General features: G+C 50.8%; 1 protein-coding gene across 1 annotated transcript in view; it reads right to left on the bottom strand.

Annotated features, from left to right (window-relative positions):
• Nucleotides 1-20135, bottom strand: part of LOC124017976 (centrosomal protein of 192 kDa-like) — a 69233-nt gene that overhangs the window by 34343 nt on the left and 14755 nt on the right. The window contains 9 exon segments of the mRNA XM_046333220.1: nucleotides 2489-2607; nucleotides 3575-3667; nucleotides 3848-3987; nucleotides 4613-4676; nucleotides 4774-4914; nucleotides 6560-6685; nucleotides 8473-8703; nucleotides 16984-17132; nucleotides 17280-18189. Of these exon segments, the coding sequence (XP_046189176.1) occupies nucleotides 2489-2607; nucleotides 3575-3667; nucleotides 3848-3987; nucleotides 4613-4676; nucleotides 4774-4914; nucleotides 6560-6685; nucleotides 8473-8703; nucleotides 16984-17132; nucleotides 17280-18189 (1973 nt within the window).

Here is a 20135-nt window from a genome sequence, read left to right as displayed (position 1 = left end):
TTTCTCCCCTCTCTCTCCAGATGAAATCTCGCGCCTTGTGACGGCCGGCCGCCCAACAACCTGCCCGCTTGACCCTATCCCCTCCTCTCTTCTCCAGACCATTTCCGGAGACCTTCTCCCTTACCTCACCTCGCTCATCAACTCATCCCTGACCGTTGGCTACGTCCCTTCCGTCTTCAAGAGAGCGAGAGTTGCACCCCTTCTGAAAAAACCTACACTCGATCCCTCCGATGTCAACAATTACAGACCAGTATCCCTTCTTTCTTTTCTCTCCAAAACTCTTGAACGTGCCGTCCTTGGCCAGCTCTCCCGCTATCTCTCTCTGAATGACCTTCTTGATCCAAATCAGTCAGGTTTCAAGACTAGTCATTCAACTGAGACTGCTCTCCTCTGTATCACGGAGGCGCTCCGCACTGCTAAAGCTAACTCTCTCTCCTCTGCTCTCATCCTTCTAGATCTATCGGCTGCCTTCGATACTGTGAACCATCAGATCCTCCTCTCCACCCTCTCCGAGTTGGGCATCTCCGGCGCGGCCCACGCTTGGATTGCGTCCTACCTGACAGGTCGCTCCTACCAGGTGGCGTGGCGAGAATCTGTCTCCTCACCACGCGCTCTCACCACTGGTGTCCCCCAGGGCTCTGTTCTTGGCCCTCTCCTATTCTCGCTATACACCAAGTCACTTGGCTCTGTCATAACCTCACATGGTCTCTCTTATCATTGCTATGCAGACGACACACAATTAATCTTCTCCTTTCCCCTTCTGATGACCAGGTGGCGAATCGCATCTCTGCATGTCTGGCAGACATATCAGTGTGGATGACGGATCACCACCTCAAGCTGAACCTCGGCAAGACGGAGCTGCTCTTCCTCCCGGGAAGGACTGCCCGTTCCATGATCTCGCCATCACGGTCGACAACTCCATTGTGTCCTCCTCCCAGAGCGCCAAGAACCTTGGCGTGATCCTGGACAACACCCTGTCGTTCTCAACTAACATCAAGGCGGTGGCCCGTTCCTGTAGGTTCATGCTCTACAACATCCGCAGAGTACGACCCTGCCTCACACAGGAAGCGGCGCAGGTCCTAATCCAGGCACTTGTCATCTCCCGTCTGGATTACTGCAACTCGCTGTTGGCTGGGCTCCCTGCCTGTGCCATTAAACCCCTTCAACTCATCCAGAACGCTGCAGCCCGTCTGGTGTTCAACCTTCCCAAGTTCTCTCACGTCACCCCGCTCCTCCGTTCTCTCCACTGGCTTCCAGTTGAAGCTCGCATCCGCTACAAGACCATGGTGCTTGCCTACGGAGCTGTGAGGGGAACGGCACCTCAGTACCTCCAGGCTCTGATCAGGCCCTACACCCAAACAAGGGCACTGCGTTCATCCACCTCTGGCCTGCTCGCCTCCCTACCACTGAGGAAGTACAGCTCCCGCTCAGCCCAGTCAAAACTGTTCGCTGCCCTGGCCCCCCAATGGTGGAACAAACTCCCTCACGACGCCAGGACAGCGGAGTCAATCACCACCTTCCGGAGACACCTGAAACCCCACCTCTTTAAGGAATACCTAGGATAGGTTAAGTAATCCCTCTCACCCCACCCCCTAAGTTTTAGATGCACTATTGTTAAGTGACTGTCCCACTGGATGTCATAAGGTGAATGCACCAATTTGTAAGTCGCTCTGGATAAGAGCGTCTGCTAAATGACTTAAATGTAAATGTAAAAACACTGAAGTACAACTCTGAGTAATGTAGAAGGCTTTCTACAAGGCTAGATGTTCAGAACTGAGTAACATAGAAGGCTTTCTACAAGGCTAGATGTTCAGAACTGAGTAACATAGAAGGCTTTCTACAAGGCTAGATGTTCACAACACTGAGTAATGTAAAAGGCTTTCTACAAGGCTAAATGTTCACAACACTGAGTAATGTGGAAGGCTTTCTACAAGGCTAGATGTTCACAACACTGAGTAATGTAGAAGGCTTTCTACAAGGCTAAATGTTCACAACACTGAGTAATGTGGAAGGCTTTCCACAAGGCTAGATGTTCAGAACACTGAGTAATGTAGAAGGCTTTCTACAAGGCTAGATGTTCAGAACACTGAGTAATGTAGAAGGCTTTCTACAAGGCAAAATGTTCAGACCACTGAGTAACATAGAAGGCTTTCTACAAGGCTAGATGTTCACAACACTGAGTAATGTAGAATGCTTTCTACAAGGCTAGATGTTCACAACACTGAGTAATGTAGAATGCTTTCTACAAGGCTAGATGTTCACAACACTGAGTAATGTAGAATGCTTTTTACAAGGCTTGATGGTAAGAGCACTGAGTAACGTAGAAGGCTTTCTACAAGGCTAGATGTTCACAACACTGAGTACTGTAGAAGGCTTTCTACAAGGTTAGATGTTCAGAACACTGAGTAACGTGGAAGGCTTTCTACAAGGCTAGATGCTCACAACTCTGAAGTGTGTCAAAAATAAATAAATAAATAATAAAAAGTACCTCTCTCGGTTCTTCCTGCCGCCCTGAGAGGTGAACGAGACCACAATGCCTTGCTCCTCCCCGGCACGCAGACACAGGTCAACAGGACTCACAGAGAAACAGCCATCACCACCGCTGTTCTGTAGACAAGCACCACCCAGGAGGTCACCACACAGGAGGTCACCACACAGGAGGTCACCACACAGGAGGTCATACCAACAGTCAGCACCACCCAGGAGGTCATACCAACAGTCAGCACCACCCAGGAGGTCATACCAACAGTCAGCACCACCCAGGAGGTCATACCAACAGTCAGCACCACCCAGGAGGTCATACCAACAGTCAGCACCACCCAGGAGGTCATACCAACAGTCAGCACCACCCAGGAGGTCATACCAACAGTCAGGCTTATCCAAACCACAACACATCCCCCAGGCTTATCCAAACCACAACACATCCCCCAGGCTTATCCAAACCACATCCCCCAGGCTTATCCAAACCACATCCCCCAGGCTTATCCAAACCACATCCCCCAGGCTTATCCAAACCACATCCCCCAGGCTTATCCAAACCACATCCCCCAGGCTTATCCAAACCACATCCCCCAGGCTTATCCAAACCACATCCCCCAGGCTTATCCAAACCACATCCCCCAGGCTTATCCAAACCACATCCCCCAGGCTTATCCAAACCACATCCCCCAGGCTTATCCAAACCACATCCCCCAGGCTTATCCAAACCACATCCCCCAGGCTTATCCAAACCACATCCCCCAGGCTTATCCAAACCACATCCCCCAGGCTTATCCAAACCACAACACATCCCCCAGACTTATCCAAACCACAACACATCCCCAGGCTTATCCAAACCACATCCCCCAGGCTTATCCAAACCACATCCCCCAGGCTTATCCAAACCACATCCCCCAGGCTTATCCAAACCACATCCCCCAGGCTTATCCAAACCACATCCCCCAGGCTTATCCAAACCACAACACATCCCCCAGGCTTATCCAAACCACAACACATCCCCCAGACTTATCCAAACCACATCCCCCAGGCTTATCCAAACCACAGATCAAACAGGGAAGTAAAAGGGACAGAATACCTTGAGTTTCAGCTGAACATCAATGTTGCCTGCGTTCTTCAGAGGCAGAGTCTGCGTGCTGGATTGACCCAACACTGCCGAGAGGTTAACATTCTGCCCCCCCCCCCAAAAAATGATATGAGGAAAGAATGACAGAAATATGAACATCACACAAAAGGTCAACCCGAACTCTGATACGGAATGTGTTAAGGCAATACAACACACTGGTTTCCCAGTTAAACCCTGAATATAAAGACTAGTCTCATGTCAGCAGTGCTGTGGGTCAGTTCCTACCTGCAGGTCTTTAGGGGCGTGTACTCTGGCTGTTCCAGACCTGGCTCTGAGAGGGACGCTCCTGATCACATGACTGGGGCCTGGACAGTCCACCTCGATGTCCACCCGCGCACTGTACTCATCCGCTGGACCTAGATCACCTGTATGACATCACTGTAGTCATCAGCTGGACCTAGACCACCTGTATGACATCACTGTAGTCATCAGCTGGACCTAGACCACCTGTATGACATCACTGTAGTCATCAGCTGGACCTAGACCACCTGTATGACATCACTGTAGTCATCAGCTGGACCTAGACCACCTGTATGACATCACTGTAGTCATCAGCTGGACCTAGATCACCTGTATGACATCACTGTAGTCAACAGCTGGACCTAGATCACCTGTATGACATCACTGTAGTCATCAGCTGGACCTAGATCACCTGTATGACATCACTGTAGTCATCAGCTGGACCTAGATCACCTGTATGACATCACTGTAGTCATCAGCTGGACCTAGATCACCTGTATGACATCACTGTAGTCATCAGCTGGACCTAGATCACCTGTATGACATCACTGTAGTCATCAGCTGGACCTAGATCACCTGTATGACATCACTGTAGTCATCAGCTGGACCTAGACCACCTGTATGACATCACTGTAGTCATCCGCTGGACCTAGACCACCTGTATGACATCACTGTAGTCATCAGCTGTGATTGGTGGCTGAATGGCATCTTCGTTTATTAATATTCATGGAGCCAGGACAGGGGTCATACCTGAACAGGACTGGTACTTCTGTGGAGCGTGGAAGTGGACCCAAACCATGAAGCTCTCTGGATTCTGAAACACACACAACATTACCAAAACATCCCTCAAACAACTCGGCTATTGAAGTCACAAGTCACTGAGACTAGGTCCACTCCAGGGGTTTACTCACCTCTCCGTAGCTGGCGTGCATCACGTGGTTCATGACGGACGGAGCGGCCAGTGATGTCAGAGTTCCCGCCTGCAGCAGGCCCTCGGCTGTCATGGCAACGGGACTCTTGGAGAAGGTGAAGCAGCGCCAGGCCGTGGCGTTCTAGAAATACGACAACACAAAAGACGATATCTATCAAAGAGGGCTTGTGCATCGTACTGCACTGCATCGTACTGCACAGCATCGCACTGCACAGCATCGTACTGCACAGCATCGTACTGCACAGCATCGTACTGCACAGCATCGTACTGCACTGCACAGCATCGTACAGCATCGTATTGCTCTGCACGGCACCGTACTGCACAGCATCGTACTGCACAGCATCGTACTGCACAGCATCGCACTGCACTGCACGGCATCGTACTGCACGACATCGTACTGCACGGCATCGTACTGCACGGCACGGCATCGTACTACACTGCACGGCATCGTACTGCACGGCATCGTACTGCACTGCACGGCATCGTACTGCACTGCACGGCATCGTACTGCACTGCACGGCACCGTACTGCACTGCACGGCACCGTACTGCACTGCACGGCACCGTACTGCACTGCACGGCATCGTACTGCACTGCACGGCATCGTACTGCACAGCATCGTACTGCACTGCACAGCATCGTACTGCACTGCACAGCATCGTACTGCACTGCACAGCATCGTACTGCACAGCATCGTACTGCACTGCACAGCATCGTACTGCACTGCACAGCATCGTACTGCACTGCACAGCATCGTACTGCACTGCACAGCATCGTACTGCACTGCACAGCATCGTACTGCACTGCACAGCATCGTACTGCACAGCACAGCATCGTACTGCACAGCACAGCATCGTACTGCACAGCACAGCATCGTACTGCACAGCACAGCATCGTACTGCACAGCACAGCATCGTACTGCACAGCACAGCATCGTACTGCACAGCACAGCATCGTACTGCACTGCACAGCATCGTACTGCACTGCACAGCATCGTACTGCACTGCACAGCATCGTACTGCACTGCACAGCATCGTACTGCACAGCACAGCATCGTACTGCACAGCACAGCATCGTACTGCACAGCATCGTACTGCACAGCACAGCATCGCACTGCACTGCACAGCATCGCACTGCACCGCACTGCACAGCATCGCACTGCACAGCATCACACTGCACAGCATCGCACTGCACTGTGCTGCACAGCATCGTACTGCACTGCACAGCATCATACTGCACTGCACTGCGCTGCATAGCATCGTACTGCACTGTAGTGTATTGCATCGTAATGTACTGCATAGCATTGTATTGTACTGTATTGTACTGCATGGTAATGTAGCACAGCACATAGCATTGTACTGTATTGTGTTGTAATGTACTGTACTGCATTGTAATGTACTGTATTATACTGCATGGTAATGTAGCACATAGCATTGTACTGTATTGTGTTGTAATGTACTGCATGGTAATGTAGCGCATAGCATTGTACTGCATTGTAATGTACTGCATAGCATTGTATTGTACTGTATTGTACTGCATGGTAATGTACCGCATAGCATTGTACTGTATTGTGTTGTAATGTACTGAACTGCATTGTAATGTACTGCATAGCATAGTATTGTATGGTAATGTAGCACATAGCATTGTACTGTATTGTGTTGTAATGTACTGCATGGTAATGTAGCACATAGCATTGTACTGTACTGCATTGTAATGTACTGCATAGCATTGTATTGTATGGTAATGTAGTGCATTGTATTGTCTTACAGCACTGATAACCAGTCTAATAGGTACGGTGGCCTGAGTCCTGTTCAGCAGCTTCAGAGGGAGAGCTTTGGCACTGCCACCTGCCAGGTCTCCGAAGTCCAGACTGCCACACTTCCCCACATCCACCTGGAGAGGAGAAACCACCCAGAATACAGTGTGTTATAGTGGAGAAACCCCCCAGGACACAGTGGAGAAACCCCCCAGGACACAGTGGAGAAACCCCCAGGACACAGTGGAGAAACCCCCCAGGACACAGTGGAGAAACCACCCAGGACACAGTGGAGAAACCCCCAGAACACAGTGGAGAAACCACCCAGGACACAGTGGAGAAACCACCCAGGACACAGTGGAGAAACCACCCAGGACACAGTGGAGAAACCACCCAGGACACAGTGGAGAAACCACCCAGGACACAGTGGAGAAACCACCCAGGACACAGTGGAGAAACCACTCAGGACACAGTGGAGAAACCACCCAGGACACAGTGGAGAAACCACCCAGAACACAGTGGAGAAACCACCCAGAACACAGTGTGTTACAGTGGAGAAACCACCCAGGACACAGTGGAGAAACCACCCAGAACACAGTGGAGAAACCCCCCAGAACACAGTGGAGAAACCCCCCAGAACACAGTGGAGAAACCCCCCAGGACACAGTGGAGAAACCCCCCAGAACACAGTGGAGAAACCCCCAGAACACAGTGGAGAAACCACCCAGAACACAGTGTGTTACAGTGGAGAAACCACCCAAAACACAGTGGAGAAACCCCCAGAACACAGTGGAGAAACCACCCAGAACACAGTGTGTTACAGTGGAGAAACCCCCAAAACACAGTGGAGAAACCCCCAAAACACAGTGGAGAAACCCCCAGAACACAGTGGAGAAACCCCCAGAACACAGTGGAGAAACCCCCAGAACACAGTGGAGAAACCCCCAGAACACAGTGGAGAAACCCCCAGAACTCAGTGGAGAAACCCCCAGAACACAGTGGAGAAACCCCCAGACCACAGTGGAGAAACCCCCAGACCACAGTGGAGAAACCCCCAGACCACAGTGGAGAAACCCCCAGACCACAGTGGAGAAACCCCCAGACCACAGTGGAGAAACCCCCAGACCACAGTGGAGAAACCCCCAGACCACAGTGGAGAAACCCCCAGACACAGTGGAGAAACCCCCAGACACAGTGGAGAAACCCCCAGACACAGTGGAGAAACCCCCAGAACACAGTGGAGAAACCCCCAGAACACAGTGGAGAAACCCCCAGAACACAGTGGAGAAACCACCCAGGACACAGTGGAGAAACCACCCAGAACACAGTGGAGAAACCACCCAGAACACAGTGGAGAAACCACCCAGAACACAGTGGAGAAACCACCCAGGACACAGTGGAGAAACCACCCAGGACACAGTGGAGAAACCACCCAGGACACAGTGGAGAAACCACCCAGAACACAGTGGAGAAACCACCCAGAACACAGTGGAGAAACCCCCCAGGACACAGTGGAGAAACCACCCAGGACACAGTGGAGAAACCACCCAGGACACAGTGGAGAAACCACCCAGAACACAGTGGAGAAACCACCCAGGACACAGTGGAGAAACCACCCAGAACACAGTGGAGAAACCACCCAGAACACAGTGGAGAAACCACCCAGGACACAGTGGAGAAACCACCCAGGACACAGTGGAGAAACAAAATAACTGATATCAACCAACTAGAACAGAAACCATGAGGTTTTTCACAACTGTTATATCAAAACACTGAAATATAAGAAGTAAAACCAACCAAACAGGAAGTATGCCCGCGTAGTAGGTGTCCTTCCTGTCCTGACATGGACTCAAAGCTAACTAATGATCGACATTAGTCAATCTTGGGACTCAAGCCAACAACTGATCAGCCACACCCCCCTTACCTCCAGAGCAGGGTTCTCTGCCATGGCGACGAGGACCACCCTCTTGGCGAACACCTCGGCGCGGGCGACAGCCTGGGCCTCAGCGGAGGCAGGCCAGGAGGAGACACTGAGGACAGCTTGGTACACCCCGGCCTGAGGTGGGATGAACAACACCTTCTGCTCCTCCGTGCTCTTAGGGCCAATGATGGTCTTGTTCTTCACCATCAGCCACTGGTACGGGAATGACTCAACCTGGGTGGGACAGGAAGTGGTCATTACGGTTCGACAGCAGTTCCTAGTTCTATCAACCACTGGTACGGGAATGACTCAACCTGGGTGGGACAGGAAGTGGTCATTATGGTTCGACAGCAGTTCCTAGTTCTATCAGCCACTGGTACGGGAATGACTCAACCTGGGTGGGACAGGAAGTGGTCATTATGGTTCGACAGCAGTTCCTAGTTCTATCAGCCACTGGTACGGGAATGACTCAACCTGGGTGGGACAGGAAGTGGTCATTACGGTTCGACAGCAGTTCCTAGTTCTATCAGCCACTGGTACGGGAATGACTCAACCTGGGTGGGACAGGAAGTGGTCATTACGGTGTGACAGCAGTTCCTAGTTCTATCAGCCACTGGTACGGGGATGACTCAACCTGGGTGGGACAGGAAGTGGTCATTACGGTGTGACAGCAGTTCCTAGTTCTATCAGCCACTGGTACGGGAATGACTCAACCTGGGTGGGACAGGAAGTGGTCATTACGGTTCGACAGCAGTTCCTAGTTCTATCAGCCACTGGTACGGGAATGACTCAACCTGGGTGGGACAGGAAGTGGTCATTACGGTTCGACAGCAGTTCCTAGTTCTTCACTATCAGCCACTGGTACGGGAATGACTCAACCTGGGTGGGACAGGAAGTGGTCATTATGGTTCGACAGCAGTTCCTAGTTCTATCAGCCACTGGTATGGGAATGACTCAACCTGGGTGGGACAGGAAGTGGTCATTACGGTTCGACAGCAGTTCCTAGTTCTATCAGCCACTGGTACGGGAATGACTCAACCTGGGTGGGACAGGAAGTGGTCATTACGGTTCGACAGCAGTTCCTAGTTCTATCAGCCACTGGTACGGGAATGACTCAACCTGGGTGGGACAGGAAGTGGTCATTACGGTTCGACAGCAGTTCCTAGTTCTATCAACCACTGGTACGGGAATGACTCAACCTGGGTGGGACAGGAAGTGGTCATTACGGTTCGACAGCAGTTCCTAGTTCTATCAGCCACTGGTACGGGAATGACTCAACCTGGGTGGGACAGGAAGTGGTCATTACGGTTCGACAGCAGTTCCTAGTTCTATCAACCACTGGTACCGGAATGACTCAACCTGGGTGGGACAGGAAATGGTCATTATGGTTCGACAGCAGTTCCTAGTTCTATCAACCACTGGTACGGGAATGACTCAACCTGGGTGGGACAGGAAGTGGTCATTACGGTGTGACAGCAGTTCCTAGTTCTATCAGCCACTGGTACGGGAATGACTCAACCTGGGTGGGACAGGAAATGGTCATTATGGTTCGACAGCAGTTCCTAGTTCTATCAGCCACTGGTACGGGAATGACTCAACCTGGGTGGGACAGGAAGTGGTCATTATGGTTCGACAGCAGTTCCTAGTTCTATCAGCCACTGGTACGGGAATGACTCAACCTGGGTGGGACAGGAAGTGGTCATTATGGTTCGACAGCAGTTCCTAGTTCTATCAGCCACTGGTACGGGAATGACTCAACCTGGGTGGGACAGGAAGTGGTCATTACGGTTCGACAGCAGTTCCTAGTTCTATCAGCCACTGGTACGGGAATGACTCAACCTGGGTGGGACAGGAAGTGGTCATTATGGTTCGACAGCAGTTCCTAGTTCTATCAGCCACTGGTACGGCAATGACTCAACCTGGGTGGGACAGGAAATGGTCATTACGGTTCGACAGCAGTTCCTAGTTCTATCAGCCACTGGTACGGGAATGACTCAACCTGGGTGGGACAGGAAGTGGTCATTATGGTTCGACAGCAGTTCCTAGTTCTATCAACCACTGGTACGGGAATGACTCAACCTGGGTGGGACAGGAAATGGTCATTACGGTGTGACAGCAGTTCCTAGTTCTATCAGCCACTGGTACGGGAATGACTCAACCTGGGTGGGACAGGAAGTGGTCATTACGGTGTGACAGCAGTTCCTAGTTCTATCAGCCACTGGTACGGGAATGACTCAACCTGGGTGGGACAGGAAGTGGTCATTACGGTTCGACAGCAGTTCCTAGTTCTATCAGCCACTGGTACGGGAATGACTCAACCTGGGTGGGACAGGAAGTGGTCATTACGGTTCGACAGCAGTTCCTAGTTCTTCACTATCAACCACTGGTACGGGAATGACTCAACCTGGGTGGGACAGGAAGTGGTCATTATGGTTCGACAGCAGTTCCTAGTTCTATCAGCCACTGGTACGGGAATGACTCAACCTGGGTGGGACAGGAAGTGGTCATTATGGTTCGACAGCAGTTCCTAGTTCTATCAACCACTGGTACGGGAATGACTCAACCTGGGTGGGACAGGAAATGGTCATTACGGTTCGACAGCAGTTCCTAGTTCTATCAACCACTGGTACGGGAATGACTCAACCTGGGTGGGACAGGAAATGGTCATTACGGTTCGACAGCAGTTCCTAGTTCTTCACCATCAACCACTGGTATGGGAATGACTCAACCTGGGTGGGACAGGAAGTGGTCATTACGGTTCGACAGCAGTTCCTAGTTCTATCAACCACTGGTACGGGAATGACTCAACCTGGGTGGGACAGGAAGTGGTCATTACGGTTCGACAGCAGTTCCTAGTTCTATCAACCACTGGTACGGGAATGACTCAACCTGGGTGGGACAGGAAGTGGTCATTACGGTTCGACAGCAGTTCCTAGTTCTATCAGCCACTGGTACGGGAATGACTCAACCTGGGTGGGACAGGAAGTGGTCATTATGGTTCGACAGCAGTTCCTAGTTCTATCAGCCACTGGTACGGGAATGACTCAACCTGGGTGGGACAGGAAGTGGTCATTACGGTTCGACAGCAGTTCCTAGTTCTTCACTATCAACCACTGGTACGGGAATGACTCAACCTGGGTGGGACAGGAAATGGTCATTACGGTTCGACAGCAGTTCCTAGTTCTATCAGCCACTGGTACGGGAATGACTCAACCTGGGTGGGACAGGAAATGGTCATTACGGTTCGACAGCAGTTCCTAGTTCTTCACTATCAACCACTGGTACGGGAATGACTCAACCTGGGTGGGACAGGAAATGGTCATTACGGTTCGACAGCAGTTCCTAGTTCTATCAGCCACTGGTATGGGAATGACTCAACCTGGGTGGGACAGGAAGTGGTCATTACGGTTCGACAGCAGTTCCTAGTTCTATCAGCCACTGGTACGGGAATGACTCAACCTGGGTGGGACAGGAAGTGGTCATTACGGTTCGACAGCAGTTCCTAGTTCTATCAGCCACTGGTACGGGAATGACTCAACCTGGGTGGGACAGGAAGTGGTCATTACGGTTCGACAGCAGTTCCTAGTTCTATCAGCCACTGGTACGGGAATGACTCAACCTGGGTGGGACAGGAAGTGGTCATTATGGTTCGACAGCAGTTCCTAGTTCTATCAACGTGGGACAGGAAATGGTCATTATGGTTCGACAGCAGTTCCTAGTTCTATCAGCCACTGGTACGGGAATGACTCAACCTGGGTGGGACAGGAAGTGGTCATTATGGTTCGACAGCAGTTCCTAGTTCTATCAGCCCCTGGTACGGGAATGACTCAACCTGGGTGGGACAGGAAGTGGTCATTACGGTTCGACAGCAGTTCCTAGTTCTTCACTATCAACCACTGGTACGGGAATGACTCAACCTGGGTGGGACAGGAAGTGGTCATTACGGTTCGACAGCAGTTCCTAGTTCTATCAACCACTGGTACGGGAATGACTCAACCTGGGTGGGACAGGAAGTGGTCATTATGGTTCGACAGCAGTTCCTAGTTCTATCAGCCACTGGTACGGGAATGACTCAACCTGGGTGGGACAGGAAGTGGTCATTACGGTTCGACAGCAGTTCCTAGTTCTATCAGCCACTGGTACGGGAATGACTCAACCTGGGTGGGACAGGAAGTGGTCATTATGGTTCGACAGCAGTTCCTAGTTCTATCAGCCACTGGTACGGGAATGACTCAACCTGGGTGGGACAGGAAATGGTCATTACGGTTCGACAGCAGTTCCTAGTTCTATCAGCCACTGGTACGGGAATGACTCAACCTGGGTGGGACAGGAAGTGGTCATTATGGTTCGACAGCAGTTCCTAGTTCTATCAACCACTGGTACGGGAATGACTCAACCTGGGTGGGACAGGAAATGGTCATTACGGTGTGACAGCAGTTCCTAGTTCTATCAGCCACTGGTACGGGAATGACTCAACCTGGGTGGGACAGGAAGTGGTCATTACGGTTCGACAGCAGTTCCTAGTTCTATCAACGTGGGACAGGAAATGGTCATTACGGTTCGACAGCAGTTCCTAGTTCTTCACCATCAACCACTGGTATGGGAATGACTCAACCTGGGTGGGACAGGAAGTGGTCATTACGGTTCGACAGCAGTTCCTAGTTCTATCAACCACTGGTACGGGAATGACTCAACCTGGGTGGGACAGGAAGTGGTCATTACGGTTCGACAGCAGTTCCTAGTTCTATCAACCACTGGTACGGGAATGACTCAACCTGGGTGGGACAGGAAGTGGTCATTACGGTTCGACAGCAGTTCCTAGTTCTTCACTATCAACCACTGGTACGGGAATGACTCAACCTGGGTGGGACAGGAAATGGTCATTACGGTTCGACAGCAGTTCCTAGTTCTATCAGCCACTGGTATGGGAATGACTCAACCTGGGTGGGACAGGAAGTGGTCATTACGGTTCGACAGCAGTTCCTAGTTCTATCAGCCACTGGTACGGGAATGACTCAACCTGGGTGGGACAGGAAGTGGTCATTACGGTTCGACAGCAGTTCCTAGTTCTATCAGCCACTGGTACGGGAATGACTCAACCTGGGTGGGACAGGAAGTGGTCATTACGGTTCGACAGCAGTTCCTAGTTCTATCAGCCACTGGTACGGGAATGACTCAACCTGGGTGGGACAGGAAGTGGTCATTATGGTTCGACAGCAGTTCCTAGTTCTATCAACGTGGGACAGGAAATGGTCATTATGGTTCGACAGCAGTTCCTAGTTCTATCAGCCACTGGTACGGGAATGACTCAACCTGGGTGGGACAGGAAGTGGTCATTATGGTTCGACAGCAGTTCCTAGTTCTATCAGCCCTGGTACGGGAATGACTCAACCTGGGTGGGACAGGAAGTGGTCATTACGGTTCGACAGCAGTTCCTAGTTCTTCACTATCAACCACTGGTACGGGAATGACTCAACCTGGGTGGGACAGGAAGTGGTCATTACGGTTCGACAGCAGTTCCTAGTTCTATCAACCACTGGTACGGGAATGACTCAACCTGGGTGGGACAGGAAGTGGTCATTATGGTTCGACAGCAGTTCCTAGTTCTATCAGCCACTGGTACGGGAATGACTCAACCTGGGTGGGACAGGAAGTGGTCATTACGGTTCGACAGCAGTTCCTAGTTCTATCAGCCACTGGTACGGGAATGACTCAACCTGGGTGGGACAGGAAGTGGTCATTATGGTTCGACAGCAGTTCCTAGTTCTATCAGCCACTGGTACGGGAATGACTCAACCTGGGTGGGACAGGAAATGGTCATTACGGTTCGACAGCAGTTCCTAGTTCTATCAGCCACTGGTACGGGAATGACTCAACCTGGGTGGGACAGGAAGTGGTCATTATGGTTCGACAGCAGTTCCTAGTTCTATCAACCACTGGTACGGGAATGACTCAACCTGGGTGGGACAGGAAATGGTCATTACGGTGTGACAGCAGTTCCTAGTTCTATCAGCCACTGGTACGGGAATGACTCAACCTGGGTGGGACAGGAAGTGGTCATTACGGTTCGACAGCAGTTCCTAGTTCTATCAACGTGGGACAGGAAATGGTCATTACGGTTCGACAGCAGTTCCTAGTTCTTCACCATCAACCACTGGTATGGGAATGACTCAACCTGGGTGGGACAGGAAGTGGTCATTACGGTTCGACAGCAGTTCCTAGTTCTATCAACCACTGGTACGGGAATGACTCAACCTGGGTGGGACAGGAAGTGGTCATTACGGTTCGACAGCAGTTCCTAGTTCTATCAACCACTGGTACGGGAATGACTCAACCTGGGTGGGACAGGAAGTGGTCATTACGGTTCGACAGCAGTTCCTAGTTCTATCAACCACTGGTACGGGAATGACTCAACCTGGGTGGGACAGGAAATGGTCATTACGGTTCGACAGCAGTTCCTAGTTCTATCAGCCACTGGTACGGGAATGACTCAACCTGGGTGGGACAGGAAGTGGTCATTATGGTTCGACAGCAGTTCCTAGTTCTATCAACCACTGGTACGGGAATGACTCAACCTGGGTGGGACAGGAAGTGGTCATTATGGTTCGACAGCAGTTCCTAGTTCTATCAGCCACTGGTACGGGAATGACTCAACCTGGGTGGGACAGGAAGTGGTCATTACGGTTCGACAGCAGTTCCTAGTTCTTCACTATCAACCACTGGTACGGGAATGACTCAACCTGGGTGGGACAGGAAATGGTCATTACGGTTCGACAGCAGTTCCTAGTTCTATCAGCCACTGGTACGGGAATGACTCAACCTGGGTGGGACAGGAAATGGTCATTACGGTTCGACAGCAGTTCCTAGTTCTTCACTATCAACCACTGGTACGGGAATGACTCAACCTGGGTGGGACAGGAAATGGTCATTACGGTTCGACAGCAGTTCCTAGTTCTATCAGCCACTGGTATGGGAATGACTCAACCTGGGTGGGACAGGAAGTGGTCATTACGGTTCGACAGCAGTTCCTAGTTCTATCAGCCACTGGTACGGGAATGACTCAACCTGGGTGGGACAGGAAGTGGTCATTATGGTTCGACAGCAGTTCCTAGTTCTATCAACGTGGGACAGGAAATGGTCATTACGGTTCGACAGCAGTTCCTAGTTCTATCAACCACTGGTACGGGAATGACTCAACCTGGGTGGGACAGGAAGTGGTCATTACGGTGTGACAGCAGTTCCTAGTTCTATCAACGTGGGACAGGAAATGGTCATTACGGTTCGACAGCAGTTCCTAGTTCTATCAACGTGGGACAGGAAATGGTCATTACGGTTCGACAGCAGTTCCTAGTTCTATCAACGTGGGACAGGAAATGGTCATTACGGTTCGACAGCAGTTCCTAGTTCTATCAACGTGGGACAGGAAATGGTCATTATGGTTCGACAGCAGTTCCTAGTTCTATCAACGTGGGACAGGAAATGGTCATTACGGTTCGACAGCAGTTCCTAGTTCTTCACTATCAACCACTGGTACGGGAATGACTCAACCTGGGTGGGACAGGAAGTGGTCATTATGGTTCGACAGCAGTTCCTAGTTCTATCAGCCACTGGTACGGGAATGACTCAACCAGGGTGGGACAGGAAATGGTCATTACGGTTCGACAGCAGTTCCTAGTTCTATCAACGTGGGACAGGAAATGGTCATTATGGTTCGACAGCAGTTCCTAGTTCTATCAGCCACTGGTACGGGAATGACTCAACCTGGGTGGGACAGGAAATGGTCATTATGGTTCGACAGCAGTTCCTAGTTCTATCAGCCACTGGTATGGGAATGAATCAACCTGGGTGGGACAGGAAATGGTCATTATGGTTCGACAGCAGTTCCTAGTTCTATCAACGTGGGACAGGAAATGGTCATTACGGTTCGACAGCAGTTCCTAGTTCTATCAGCCACTGGTACGGGAATGACTCAACCTGGGTGGGACAGGAAATGGTCATTACGGTTCGACAGCAGTTCCTAGTTCTATCAACGTGGGACAGGAAATGGTCATTACGGTTCGACAGCAGTTCCTAGTTCTTCACTATCAACCACTGGTACGGGAATGACTCAACCTGGGTGGGACAGGAAATGGTCATTATGGTTCGACAGCAGTTCCTAGTTCTATCAACGTGGGACAGGAAATGGTCATTACGGTTCGACAGCAGTTCCTAGTTCTATCAACGTGGGACAGGAAATGGTCATTACGGTTCGACAGCAGTTCCTAGTTCTTCACTATCAACCACTGGTATGGGAATGAATCAACCTGGGTGGGACAGGAAATGGTCATTACGGTTCGACAGCAGTTCCTAGTTCTTCGGAGTGGTTACATTTCCGGGACTATTTATTGGCTCTTAATTTGCTTAAAATATTCTCTAGCATTTTTTACATTTTCACATGTTGACACTATTTCAGACCATACAATTCTCTCTAAATCATTGTCCTCTTTACAAATGTATTAGAAAACAAAATGACACCTTCTCTCCGTTGATGGCCAGACTGGTGACGGTGATGGAGACCTGCTGCCAACGCTCGGAGGGGTTGAAGATGCCCAGTGAGGTCTGAGAGGAGATGCCCACACAGCAGGCATGGGGGAAGCTCAGCTCCTCAGGGATCACGACCTGGGCTGGAGGATTGGAGAGGGAGAGAGGGGTCCGGGGTTATCTCAAAGCTTACAAGAGTGAGATGAACCGTTTTGAACTCTTCCCACTACAACACACCCTCTTATCTCGAGTGATTCAAGAGAACATTCCAGAATTGATTGAAGACTTACCTGTGGGTTCAGGAAGGCTGCCGTCAGACCACGAGGCTACACAGTGCTGGTTGTAGGGGTTCCCCTCCATCAGTCCTGGGTCCAAGGGATTGAGGTGGGGGTTAGAGCAGGGGTACAGACCCCCGGGACCTCCTGGTCCACCTGGCCCAGAGACGCCCAGACCCCCAGAGCTGTGGAGGTGTCTGACTGAGGGGTCAATGTTGGGTCCTAACCGCGAGGACATAGCGTGACCATACAGGCCGTTCCCTACTATTGCCATGTGGTGGTAGGGAGCAGGCAGAGGGAGACCAGGGTGAAGAGCTCCATCCGAGCCCAGGTTCTGCTGTGCCAGCTGGGAGCTGAAGAGGGAGCGCCCCGTCAGGAGGCTAGGGACCCCTGGAGGCAGGTCCACCATGGAGCCCTGGGGCTTGAAGCTGGAGATGGGCATGTAGCACAGGTCCTCGGAGGAAGGCAGGCCGAAGCCCGTCCTGGCCCCAGGATAGACCTCACTCCCCTGGGCTGAGACCCCAGACCACTGCTGGTTACCCTGGCCCCCCATACCGCTGGGCTGCTGGATATTCAGGTTGCTGGAGTAGCCAGAATCCAACTTGTTGAGAAGGTGCGAGTTGGGTTCGGAGTGGCGTTTCTGCTGGTTGAAGTCTCTATGGTTCCCACAGTGATAGTTACACTCACTCTGGCTGCGTGTAAAGCCCAGACCTGAACCACTCCGCAGGTCTACCGAGCCACTACGAGGACCGTTCGAGTGGTGAGGAGACTCTGGGCTCTTGGACTGTCTAGGAGGACAGAGGACGTCTGTAGAGCGGTGAGGAGGTAGCTCCTGACCTGTAGGACTCTGGGTATCAGCCCCTTCTACTAGCGGGGTGGGACTGGCCCTGATGATAGTGGTGCTCAGAGACATGGTGCCATGACTCTGGGGAAGGGAGAGAGATATCACACAGTCAGTTGGTTATTCCTTCATGTGGTAACTCCACGACATGACAGAGCTGAGTATTTCCAGGCAGGTGACAGTCATTCAACTTAACATTGTGCAACAACAAGCAAGACAAGCACCCAAAACTCAAGGTTACTTCACCTCGGTTCTCTGATGAGAGATTCAGCGCCCGTCAGAAAATATTCACATCCCTTTGACTTGAATGAATCACTAATATATGTTGCCCTTGACAAGTCTTCAACCCCCTGAGTCAATACATGTTGACAGTGATTACTGCGGAGTATTTCTGGGTAAATCTAAGAGCGTTCCACACCTGGATTGTGCAACATTGGTCCATTCTTCTTCATGTTCTGTCATATGGGTTTCTGATCATTGCCAGACAACCATTTTCAGGTCTTGGTCTTAACTGTTTTGAAATCACCATTGCAACTGAGTTAAAAAGGAAGCCTGTATCATTTTAGTGACTGGGTGTATTGATACACCATCCAAAGTGTAATTAATAACTTCACCATGCTCAAAGAGTTATTCAATGTCAGATTATTTTTTATTTTGACCCATCTACCAACAGGTACCCTTCTTTACGAGGCATTGAAAAACCTCCCTGGTCTCTGTGGTTGAATCTGTGTTTGAAGTGCGCTGCTTGACCGAGGGACCTTAGATAATTGTATTTGTGAGGTACAGAGATGAGGTAGTCATTCAAAAATCATTTGAAACACTATTGCATACGGAGTCCATGCAACTTGTGACTTAAGGGCATTGATAATCATGACCTAGACTTGCCATAACACAAGGGGTTGAACACTAGACTTGCCATAACACAAGGGGTTGAACACTAGACTTGCCATAACACAAGGGGTTGAACACTAGACTTGCCATAACACAAGCGGTTGAACACTAGACTTGCCATAACACAAGGGGTTGAACACTAGACTTGCCATAACACAAGGGGTTGAACACTTAGACTTGCCATAACACAAGGGGTTGAACACTTATCGACTCAAGACATTTCAGCGTTTCATCGTTTATTCATTTGTACATTTTGTGTAGGACAGAGACAAATCGCATGTAATTTATTTTAAATTAAGGCCGTAACACTGAAGGCACTGCATCTCAGTGGGATTCGCTCACGAAGACAACCAAATCACACAACATCTGTCGGAGACCTGTCCATCATTCTCAAGCCTCTACTCCTTTCCCCCTTGCAAGCCGGGAAACGCGGTGAGATCTCTCGCTCATCATCAGCGAACCGGGCTTACACAAGTAACAGTTCACTTTCAAAAAGTTGTTTTCGACATCTCACCGTGGGAAAGAGGAAGCCTCCGTATCATAGACATGCTCTCCGAAGCCAGGGTAGCCTGACAGAGGACCGTATGAGGGAAAGCCCAAAATACTGAAATCGCAAACAGATGCCTTTGACAGTGCCCATGAGGTACCCACACCTCTGGTGGAATGAGCCATCAAGCCCTCTGGGGTAAACCCTTTCCATTATAACACAACATAACAGCCTGCAGTCCCAATCCAGTGGTTAGCCGTTGACAGGAGGGACCTCCCTTTGGCAGGGTTAGGTAACAAGCTCACCATGGATAACCGCTAGTCTGTTAGTGGAGCAAGAGGGCCTTCTGGGAGGTGACATGTTGTATTTTCACTGAGTCCTCCAAGACACTGGTCTGTTAGTGGAGCCAGAGGGCCTTCTGGGAGGTGACATGTTGTATTTTCACTGAACCCTCCAAGACACATGGATGCAACAGATACTTGTTGTTGATATGGGCAGTGTTAACACACGGTGGTTTGGGGACAGTGCTTGGTGGCGACTGATAATGTGTCCTCCTGCCCTGGCTACTTGAACGAGAGTTGGGGGATGAGCTGCGGTACGGAGGGCACTTCGGGGTTGAGTGAACTCCCATTTTACCTGCGTATGGAAATGA

The sequence above is a fragment of the Oncorhynchus gorbuscha genome, unplaced genomic scaffold (genome assembly GCF_021184085.1).
Source record: "Oncorhynchus gorbuscha isolate QuinsamMale2020 ecotype Even-year unplaced genomic scaffold, OgorEven_v1.0 Un_scaffold_360, whole genome shotgun sequence".
In the NCBI taxonomy this organism is placed as follows: Eukaryota; Metazoa; Chordata; class Actinopteri; order Salmoniformes; family Salmonidae; genus Oncorhynchus; species Oncorhynchus gorbuscha.
The sequence above is the reverse complement of the archived record's forward strand: the minus strand, read 5'-3'. Positions and strand labels throughout refer to the sequence as shown.